Source organism: Coffea arabica, chromosome 9c (genome assembly GCF_036785885.1).
Source record: "Coffea arabica cultivar ET-39 chromosome 9c, Coffea Arabica ET-39 HiFi, whole genome shotgun sequence".
In the NCBI taxonomy this organism is placed as follows: Eukaryota; Viridiplantae; Streptophyta; class Magnoliopsida; order Gentianales; family Rubiaceae; genus Coffea; species Coffea arabica.
In genome coordinates, this window is record NC_092326.1 from 1,794,268 (window position 1) to 1,805,661 (window position 11,394).

At 36.5% G+C, this 11,394-nt stretch overlaps 1 protein-coding gene across 6 annotated transcripts; it reads left to right on the plus strand.

Annotated features, from left to right (window-relative positions):
• The first annotated feature begins 4,365 nt into the window (after positions 1 to 4,365).
• On the plus strand, positions 4,366 to 11,259 carry LOC113708707 (uncharacterized). 6 transcript variants are annotated; one of them, XM_072064873.1, is made up of 6 exons: positions 4,366 to 6,580; positions 8,608 to 8,788; positions 8,890 to 8,961; positions 10,580 to 10,645; positions 10,730 to 10,867; positions 11,012 to 11,259. In XM_072064873.1, exons 2-6 carry the CDS (start codon positions 8,615 to 8,617, stop codon positions 11,096 to 11,098), a joined length of 537 nt encoding a protein of 178 aa, XP_071920974.1. In that variant the 5' UTR covers positions 4,366 to 6,580; positions 8,608 to 8,614; the 3' UTR covers positions 11,099 to 11,259. The 6 variants fall into 6 exon arrangements, 4 of the variants coding, with proteins under 4 accessions (XP_071920974.1, XP_027087089.2, XP_027087088.2 ...); XM_027231288.2 differs by having other exon boundaries at positions 4,366 to 4,901; XM_027231287.2 differs by having other exon boundaries at positions 4,366 to 8,788.
• The last annotated feature ends 135 nt before the right edge of the window (positions 11,260 to 11,394 follow it).

The window sequence follows — 11,394 nt, forward strand, 5'->3', positions numbered from 1 at the left end:
CTAGAGGTAGATCACCACACCAGGTATCGTGCCAGAAGTCAACTAGTCCCTTCCCTAGGCACCAGCGAATCCGCCTCTCCGTAAAATCTCGAACTGCTAACAAACGTCGCCATGATGCCGAGGAGTGATCCACTATAGCGATTGACGGGTGAGAGTTCTTAATGTACTTACTGTGTATATAGCCAGCCCATATCGAATCATTTTTTCGTAACTGCCACCATGACTTACAGGCGAAGGCCTTTGCCGAATCAAAAAAGGAGCGAAACCCTAGACCCCCTTCTTGAACCGGAAATCATAGCTTCTCCCACGCCGCCCAGTGCAGCCTCTTTGAATCAACACTAGAATCCCAGAGAAAGGAGTTGCAGATCCTGCCTAGGGTTGCCACCACGGTTTTGGGAGGGTAGATTGCCTGAAGTAGATACAAAGGAATCGAGCCGAGCACGTGCCGAATGAGGACAATCTTGCCCCCCGTACTCAGAAGTTTAGAGCTCCAATGGAATAGGCGTGCCCGTAACTTCGCTAGTAGGGGATCGAAGACTGTGGTGCCCATTCTTCCACGGACCAGGGGAACCCCTAGATATTTTATTGGAAAAGACTGTCTATGAAAGCCCAAGGTTGTCTCCACCAACCTAATATGCTCCTCCGACATGTGAGCGGGCATAAGGAGAGTGCTCTTCCCCGCATTTACCTTCTGCCCGGAATGTTTTTGATATAGCAGGAGAAACTCATGGACGGTTCCGAGCACCGAGTGAAGATGATTGTGTCATCGGCAAAAGCCAGGTAGGGCACCGTGGCACCAGCAGACACAAAACGTCTGTCCTTATGGTTAAGTCCAAGCTACTGGAGGCCCCGCTCAAGGAACTCCGCTACAAACAAAAAGAACGCAGGTGACAACGGATCCCCCTGTCGCACTCCCCTGCTAGACTTGAAAAAGCCAGTGGGTTGGCCATTGACCAGAATTGAAAACCACGAGTTGGAGAGGGTTCTGAAGAGGAGATCTACTGTGACCTCTGAAAATCCAAAGCTCCTAAGCATAAACAGAAGGAAAGGCCATTCCACTCTATCATACGCTTTCTCCATATCAAGTTTGAGCACCAAATTTGGGTGGGTCAGTTTCCTATCTAACTCCAACACTAGCTCCTGAGCCAGCAAGATATTATCCATAATGCCCCTTCCTGGAACAAACCCTGTCTACCACGGCGAAATGAGCTTGGGTAGCAGACTCCCCACTCGATTTGCCAGAATCTTCGATATGATCTTGGAACTTGTGTTACAAAGGCTAATTGGTCTGAAGTCCTTCCACTGGCAGGCCCCCCTCCGTCTTTGGGATCAATACCAGTAATGCACTTGAGAAGCCCCTGGGTTGCTGCACTCCCTTAAAAAAATCCTGCACTGCCCCAAGTAGATCTGCTTTGATGATCTCCCAGCATTGTTGATAGAAGCCCGCCCCGAACCCGTCTGGCCCCGGAGCGCTATTTGCATCCATAGTGAACACCACTGCTCGGATCTCTTCCAGATCCGGTAAATGCCGTAACCCCGCGTCCTCTTCCTCCGAAACTCTAGGCAACTCTTGGGGCAGAGTGGGAGGAGGGACGTACCCACTGGATTGGAATAAAGCCGAGAAAAACCGCACTGCTGAAGCTTGAATATCACCCGTGTCCTGGATCCAGCCCAGAGCTTCATCTTTAACCCGTGCGACATAGTTGGAGTTTCTTCTCTATTGGACCACTGAGTGGAAGAAGGATGTGTTCGCATCCTCCTCCTTGATCCACCAAATCGCTGCCTTTTGCCTCCAGAACTCACATTCCATTGACAATTCTCTAACATTTAACAATTCTTTATATAAAAAAATTCTCCTCTTCTTCTCTAACTTTCTCTTGCAAACAAAACATCTTCCTATTAGTCTCCCTTCCTCCCATGATTTTCTTTCTTTTTGCTTTGTGTGCATGTAATAAAGTGTCTTTTAGGATTTTCTAGTTAGAGTACCATCTCTCCGAAGGTTCTCTAGTGATAGTTTTCTCCTCTTCTAGCATTACATTTGTCGTCTCTTAAGAATTCCTAGTGTGAGTTTTTCGGTTTTTCTATTTATTTTATTAGACAAAAACTTTTTCAGATTAAGTTGTCAGGTTTAAAATTTTTTGAGGTCTATTTCCTTAGATCTTAACATAGAATATGAGTTTGAAACACTTAATTAGCAGGTTTGGGAGTTGAAAGCATGCATAAATGTTCTTGGTCTACTCGTATTTTAGTTGACTTTTGAAGTTACAGTGTAATTTTTTTTTTATTAATTTTCTAGGTCTATAGTATCTATTCTTTAGATCTATTATATATGTATACGTCTAAAATAAGTTTTACCATTAGGCAAATAGATGAAATTACGATATTTTATCAAAAAACTGAAGAAATAATTTTGTATTCATAGCGTTTGATGCATCAATTTTTGAAGCACATCTATGAATATAATTCTAATTAGTAATGTATATGTAGATGATAAAATGTTATCCAATGCCATGGTTGAATGGAGGAACTTGTGGTGATTCAGATTTTAAATTGTTAGCCAAACTCCGTTGGACCAATTAGGAGTTCTTTTCCAGTTGAGATTTCTATTTCTCTTAGGCTCCGTTTGGGGTTGCAGTGTTTCTGGTAAAAAAGTACTTTTAGGTGTTAAAAATACATATAAAGTGTTTAGTGAATCTCATTCCATAAAAATTAGGAGTGGAACTTGTGGTGTTAAAAGTACTTTTAGCAAAATGTCAAATTTGATGCTTTTAGAATAACTTTTGTGATTTAAAAATTAAAACATCAAATTTTATCATTTTATCATATATTATGAATCAAATAAAAAGATAAACGCTTCTAAAAATTTTTAAATTACATAATATCCAATACAATAAGTACTGATTGAACCATGTTTTCAAACAATATATTTAAAAGTAGTTAAACAGTTAATAAGTACTTTTATTAAAAATCTTATTAGAAAAGTACTTTTCAATAAACTATCGTAACTCCAAACGGCCCTTAGTCTAGCATGGATAATTGCATCGACTGCCCAAAAAAACAAAAATATAAAATAAAAGAAAGCAGCTAATAATTTTCTAAACAAGAAAGCCAAGACGAAATTCTTTTCGCACCCTCTATGGACATCTTAAAATTAAGGTAGAATAAATTAGAGTTCAAAAACAAGGAATTTCAGAAAGAGAGAATCACGACTTTGTGGGGCACCTCATATATTTGTGGGACGAGGGGCTGACAACCGCTCATAAACTTTTCATGGCCAAGATGTGGTGGGCCCATCATCAACGGCCAAAACGAAATCGAACAAAATGGAGATGAGTGTAGAGGATTGTTGCTTTAATACAAGCTTAACTTTAACTCCGTTTGGTCTGGCCGTTAAGGGTATGAAAAATTCAAAATCAAAATTTGAAAATCAACTTTTGGTATGATTGGCGGGCTTTAAAACTCTTTCAACTTAAAAGATGTGGGAAGAAAATGGCGATAGTGGATTTTCTCTGAACACAATACATTGTCGCTGTAGTTCCTTTTGTTCTTCTCCTCTCAACAAGCTCCTTCTGTTCTTCTCCTCTCAACAAATTATTTCGCATAACATAGACATAAGACATAAATTTTTGTCTTCTTCTCTTCCAACTCTTAAATAAACCCTATCAAAATGGGCATCTTGTCTGACGTCTGCACAAGATAATTGTGAAGATCCGCTGCAGCAACAATACACGCCGATTTAAGTAGTGGATGACTGAGATAGATATTCATCAAGTAACAAATGCATAGCCGAGACTTGTGAGCGGCCCATCTGAAATTTACTGCATGGTGAACTCTGTCCAAGGTAAAACGCTAATATTATATGTAATTTGATTTGTAGATACCAAATTTTTGTGCATTATTTTATTAGACTAGGGTTTTTATTTTTATCTTTTGGGGATGAAACCAGAAAATCAAAAGAAAAGAGAAAAGAAAAGAAAATGGGCAAAAACATGGTTTTAGGGCATTTTGGGTTATTTTTGGAAAAAGTGAAAAGTTTGAAAATTGAAGGAAAAGTTTTTTTAGTGTTAATAGAAATTATTGCTTTTTGATACATTTTAACTATTTTCAAGAAAAAAAGAAAATTTTAAAAAAAAATTATTAATTTAGGGGAAAGTTGGCTTTATTTTACGTTACAAACATTTTTTGATTGCATTTTATTTTGTTTTGTTTCTATTATTGTTATTATTAATATTTTATCCAGAAAAAAAAAAGGTGTTCCACGTAAAATGGCCATCGGATGGCCAAGGGAGAAGCATTGAGCTGGGTTGGTTTGTGGCCATCCAGATGAGGGCTAAAAGAGAGGCACGGTGATATAAAAGGATAAGGAGAGAATCTAGAAGAGGAAGGGGGGGTGACGGCTAGAAAGACTGGTTTTTTTTGGATAGAAAGAAAAAGAAAAAACCGAGAACAGAAAGAGGAGCAGAGGGCGGCTAGGGTGAGAAAAAAGAAAAGGAAAAAGGTGGAAGAAAAAGGAGTGGGATGACGGCTGGAAATCGAGACAATCTCTGAGAGAGAGAAAAGGAAAACACCGAGGGAAAGGAGAGAAAACAAGCAAAAGAAGAAGGAGAATGCTGCAGAATTTTTCGTCAAATCTGGCTGACGAATTAGTTTCTTCCTGGCTGGTTTCTGATCTTTTTAGACCGTATTTCTGAAAGGTTTCTCTTCCTACACCTTCTTGGGACGTCTGGGAGCAACTTTCGTTCAGCAATTGTCGATTGAAAACATCCCCAACGCCGCTAAATTGAAGTTCCAAGTTGCTGGTTCTCCACTGCTGAAAGTTCTGCGACGGAAGTCCTCGACTGCGATTCTTGAATCAGTGTGACCTGATTTCCACGATCATTTTATTCCACCAGGGTTCTGAGGTAATCATAGTTTCTTCCCTGGTCTCTTTGGCAAAATTTTTCATCAGAATCCAAATCTGTGGAACGTGAACCTGGGGCCATCTTTGTTGCTGATTTGGCTTCATGATTTTTTTTATCATGTTTTGCCGTTTCTTCTTTAGATTTTTAGCCCAGATTTTTGCCCCATACCACTTCACCTGTTTAGACTAGAAATGTCCGGTCAAAATTTTCCCAGAAAAATGAAATCTTGGGCATGACACTCTCATTTTCTTTTATTACGTTGAATCTGGCTGCCTTTGTTTGGTTGTGGGTTCCTTTTCTGGCATTTTGTTTGTTTTTAATTTATTCATGTTTGGTTGGCCGCTGCAAGTAGATAATAGGGACTCTTTGCTGCATTTCATTTTCATATCCAGTTGAACTTGTGAATTACCAAATTCGTTGGAATTTTCTTGGGTTGCTATGTTTCGGCCAAGTGAAACAAAATTGCAGGAGGCCATGTCCTTCGGTTTCTTTTGTGCATGATCTGGATAAGAAAATCTTTGGGAGATGCACAGTATATAGTTGGGTTTTGATGATAAGATGCGTGAAGTTTTGTTTTGGGTTCAAAAGATTGTTGTTTGTTGAGACTTTGTCACTTGCGTTTGATATGAAAGTTATGGCAACAAAAGTTGCAGAAACACTTCCAGTTTTGCATGCATTGTATCTGAATTTTTTGTGGGTAAAGATAGATAAGGCACTGTTGTTCATGCTCCATTCTGTTAGAGCTGGAGAAAGCCTTGTTAGCCAGTCATTTTGATTACCATTAGGAAGAGCTGCACTGGTTCTTATGTTTGCTGTTTTTGCCTTCTCGCAACAATCCACCAAATGGGTTTTTTTTGTCACTCAATTTGCTGGTTGATCTCATGTTGGAAAGAGGAATTGGATAAGGGAGGTTAGGTTGGCATGTTTGGGGGCTGAAATGCTTGAATCATATTTGAATACTTGCTAAAAAAAATGAATTTCAGGTTGCTAAACCATTTTCTTTTTTTTACATGAATGTCTTGTCCAGAATTTTTGCATCAGTTTTTCATGTTTCTTGTTTGGATGTTCAGTCATGTTTGACGGGAGTAATTTCAAAGTTGTTGTACATGCAAATTAGGCTGCAGAATCGTGCTGAAGGCTTCATAAGTTGCCGAAGCCTTCAGTCGCAGCAATCTTCTTCCTTCTTTTGCTGTTTAGTTTTCTTTCTACCTTTGATGATTAGCTCCATTTTCTTGTTTCAATCCTACAATGAAGTTACAAGTTTAGTTGGTGATTGATAGTAAAATCCTGGCATATGGTGAACATATTTGCATGTTGAAATCCAGCAACCAGAAATGAAGGAAGTCATTCGTATGCATGCATGAAATAAATTCTGAACTTTACACTTTGACCCCCCAAGTCTCCCTTCATTTCACTATAACCCAACCAATTGAATAATGTCCTCAATTTGGTCCTTGGCAGCCTTAATTTTACAACCTTATCGCTTGTTTGCTTCATGTAATTACCATGCTTTTGTTTAAATTGCACTTAATGCATGAATTTAAGAGCTTTATGACCAAGTAAGCTTGTGTTTGCATATTTTCTTTAATTTTCTCAAATTAAATTGGTGCCTTGACTTTTCTTTGTTTTTGGAGGGTAAATGAGTAATTTTACCCCATTAGGGCTCCAACTCAAGGGAGGTATAACTTCTTTTATCCCTTTTTTGTCTCCCCTATATGATCCAACGTGCTAAGTGAGAATTGCATGTCTACTTTGCTTTCCTTGTCTTTCCTTAATTCCTTTCATTTATTCATTTGCTTTTGCTTTTATTAAGTTATTCTTTATGGGTATGTGTACACCTCTTGGCTTGTAATAGATAGGGCTTGGAGAGCATTTTTGTCCATTTTTCCCCTTCCCCTTTTGTTTTAGTTAGCAATGTAATAGGTTCATTAGCTTGATTGCTTGCTTGCTTTTGTTGCTATGTGTTAATTTGCTTTATTAGACTCTTGCATTTAGTCGAGCATGCTAAATATTATGTGCTACGTGTTTATAGGTGATTGGCATGTCTACTTGCTTTCTATAGTCATAGATGAATGTGATGGATGAATGCACGTCACCACACTAGTCCAACGCTAGTTGTGGCTCATTATCCCGTTTTCCACTAGTCCAACGCTAGTAGGAATTCATAGAAAGGGCTAGTCCAATGCTAGACCCAATAGGCCGTCCCCCCTTGCTAGTTCATACTTGCATGTTTCACTACATTTCATACATTTTTCTTAGTTTTCTAGCATTTGGCATGATCCTCCAATCCTTTCCCCTTCATTTTAGGTTTTTGCATCCTCATGCTAGTTATAGGGTACATTTGCCTGAAAGTCCCCTTTACGTAAGGGAAACGAGCGAGTGTGGCTACAAATAGCCTTAGCACGCTAGTTCTTCCTTCTAATCAAAGGGAAAATTAAAGTCGTAAAGTTAGGAGTCATTCCCATACCCGACTTGATGCATTCCTCTAGGTTCATACACTCTCATTTTTATCATATCACTTCCTCACCTTTTTTATCCACATTTTCTCATTACTTATATTTTTCTCAATCCACATGCCATGTTTGCATATTTTTCTTCTTTTATCATTTATTTTCTACCTCACAAATTGCACCCAATTGCACTTATATGTATCTACTATCATATTTTCATCCATCTGCACACAAACACCTTTATTTTCTCAATTGGCACACTTGCACTTTTCTTACATTTGCACACTTACACTCATACTTGAGTCCTCATTTGCATTAACCATGACCTCCATGAGGGCTTTCCTTACTGGCCACCACAACTCATGTGGTTGGGACCAAAAAACCTCATAAGAGACATTTTAGATTTAGGATTGCATTTTTTTTTCATATTCATTAGTCACATCCAACATGCAATGCATATTTTGGGTAAAAGAATTAGGAAAAGTAGGGCTAAGTCACGCAACTAGCTTTGGCTAGGGCAAGGGAGTGCCTTAGGCATTGCCTTTGCCTTATCCCTTATCAAATGTGACCCCCGATCCCTTTTTTTGGTTACGTAGACCTAAAAGTTCTTTAAAAAGGGTTTGTTTACTTTTCTTTCCAAAAATCACTTTTTGGGTGACTTGATACACCCTAACTCTATACCAAGTGGCGACTCCTTTTCTATCTAAAACCCTTTTTTTTGAACTTTGTTTGGCCAAACCGTCGCATTTCACAATCCCACGGCCTTTTATTTTTCACTTTCACACACGTTCACATACATATCCTACACACTACTTTCGCACAATCAAAAAGTGGAGCGCGACATGATTGTAATAAATGTGTTATTTAGTGAAGCATGATTTAAAAATTATAAGAAGTATATCATTTTCCTTTTAAAGAGAATGGTTAACTTTAACTTGTACAATAAAAATCCCGTATAGAATTTCAAAATATAAATGAGGATGTGTACAAATAAAATAACATAAGCGTAAAAATAATTTAACAATGTGACCAACTTAAATAACTACACAAACGGTATAGATGACAATGTATAGATTTTGAGAATTCTGTCAAACCTTACGCTATGTAAAAGTGTATGAGGCATACATGTAGTTGTTATGTTACAAGTTGATATAAAGGGTGTACACATTGTTATAAAGTGTGTACATATGATTGTAAAGTATGTAAATACTGATATTATACACAAATTGGTTATAATATTTGTTTGAAATGTATAGTGCATCAATGGATCTATGTAAGGAAATACAGGTACAGAATGCAGCTGGTCACTTTGTGACTCCAACTGGTTTGAAGAAACGAAGTGGCAGAAAAACTAAGAAAGTATTGCGTAGTTGGGTGGACAGGTTTCATAGGCAAAAGAAGAACTCTAGATTGTCTGAGGCAAGCACTCCTGAGATGGTTAGTACCGAATCTTATTTTTGGACTTACATAACTATATCATTTCAATTGACTCTACTATTATAAGCCGACTGAGTTATTGTATATTCTTCTCTTGTTAGTCATCAGAATCCTATCAACCTATCCAAAGCCAAGCATCAAGCAAATGTTTGTCATCGAATAATTCTGTGCCAGTAAGTAGTTATTTTTATACTTTACATAATGTGCATTATAGTTCACTGTTAGTTATTTAAGTGTTACAAATTAATGTTTAACTTGTACACATTTGGTTTGTTTGGACAACAAAAATTTGGAATAAAAATTTCAGATTTTGTTTTGCTTGCATCATACACACAATTCCCAATCACCTTTTTATCTCACATACATCACATCACAAAAAGTGCTACTGTAACTGGATCAAATAAATCATCCAAATAAATTCTTATCCAAACAAACTCATTGGTTATTAAGGTGTACATATTAGTGATAGGATGTTCATCACATGTTATTTATTTTTGACACAGTAATATCATATTTTGTACATATTAGTTGGTACACATTACGGCAATCTCTTAATTTAATAACATTTATATGTTGTTGTTTTATGTGTACAAACTGATATATATGTTGTACGCATTGATTGATACCATGTACCACTGGTTATTTTGTTTTGAAATATCGTTATTGCATTTGGACACATGATTACACATTTGGATAAAATTTTTTACAGATTATTAATTTATTTGCTCACATTTATTTTTTCAATCGTACAAGTTACAATTATTTATCACCCGTTGTTTAGTTTTGACATCGTGTTATTTTTCTGGTACACGGTGTATATTAGTTGGTACACAGTACGGAGATCTCTTCATTTAATAACATTTACATGTTGTTGTTTTATGTGTACAAACTGATATATATGTTGTACGCATTGATTGATACAATCTACCACTAGTTATTTTGTTTTGAAATATGAATAATTCCATTTGGACACATGATTACACATTTGGATAAAATTTTTTACACATTATTAATTTATTTGCTCACATTTATTTTTTCAATCGTACAAGTTACAATTATTTATCACCCGTTGTTTAGTTTTGACATCGTGTTATTATTCTGGTACACGGTGTATATTAGTTGGTACACAGTACGGAGATCTCTTCATTTAATAACATTTACATGTTGTTGTTTTATGTGTACAAACTGATATATATGTTGTACGCATTGATTGATATCATGTACCACTGGTTACTTTGTTTTGAAATATGAATAATTTCATTTGGACACATGATTACACATTTGGATAAAATTTTTTACACATTATTAATTTATTTGCTCACATTTATTTTTTCAATCATACAAATTACAATTATTTATCACCCGTTGTTTAGTTTTAACATCGTGTTATTATTCTGGTACATGGTGTATTTTATCTTGTACACTACAAACCATATCATTTGAAACCTATTGCATAGTTACTTCAATCTAATGCATTGGCTATGTGTTATATTCATAGTAGTCCATAAGTTTGTAGTATAACTTTACAATGTATTCATTTATGGTCACGTATGTACTGAATTTTGATTTTTGTTTAGATTACTTTCGGTTGATTTTTGTTTACATATTGTTAATTCAGTTGAACACGTTGTTATATATTATGTACACATTTGCATCATAATTTTCGTACGACCTAACATCTTAAATTTTGGACACAATGTGTATTTAATTTTTACAAATTAGTTAGTTTGCTGTTATACACAATGTTAGCATGACTTTGCAACTAATGTAATGTGCAACTCGTGATAACAGTCATTCAGTGAATCAAATTTTGTATCATCCCCAGTTATTCACTCAGATATACAATATTGTAGGATGGTAAGTCAGATATTGCACTTGTGTGGATAACCAAGATTTTGGACAAATTTACAGTATCTTATTCAGTACAATACTTAATGGTAGCCCGGTGAAACTGGAATCACTTCTCAAATACTGAGTGCTCATAATATCCGTATTCAAGATCGTAACAATCTCCCACTTTTGCTTCCCAACGATCCTGTGAGCAAGACAAAGTACACAAGTTTCACCGAATTCTTAATGGTCAGTAATTCTTTAAAAAACTCATTATTTACAGTTATTATTTAGAACTATTCTAACCTTGTTACAAGACTATTGTAGGGCATGCTCTTATGAACACTGAACTTTTGATTTAAATAATTTATTGCTTGTTTCAATGATTGCCAGACCTCCATTGTGGCCTCTGTGGAAAGGTTAAAGAGCAGGACTCTCATGCAATTAAGCGATGAAGAAGTGCAACTACCTACGATATAAATGGGTAGAAGCTAATTGCCTTCCATGAATATGTATGCTAAGCTGATGTATCTTGTGACCCTTTTGGAACTGGATTGGAACAATGTAATACTAAAATGATTGTTTTACTTTTATATTAGATAGTAGTTTGAGAATTGCAATCAATGCAGAATAGTTTTACACCTTTTACTTCTATTCAATTGATTAAAAGAAGTTATATATTCATCGTGGTGTCCCATCCTGTCTGCCGCAAACAAAAAGTGAAGCATGTCCCAACAGTAATGAACTTTGCTTCCAACACAAAATTCTATATGTCC

Excerpts from the sequence above, each read along its gene's own strand:
- LOC113708707 (XM_027231287.2), top strand. The coding sequence starts at position 8,600 with ATGTATAGTGCATCAATGGATCTATGTAAGGAAATACAGGTACAGAAT. Across the intron at positions 8,789-8,889 it reads AGGCAAGCACTCCTGAGATG|TCATCAGAATCCTATCAACC; the intron begins GTTAGTACCGAA and ends TTCTCTTGTTAG. Across the intron at positions 8,962-10,579 it reads CATCGAATAATTCTGTGCCA|TCATTCAGTGAATCAAATTT; the intron begins GTAAGTAGTTAT and ends TCGTGATAACAG.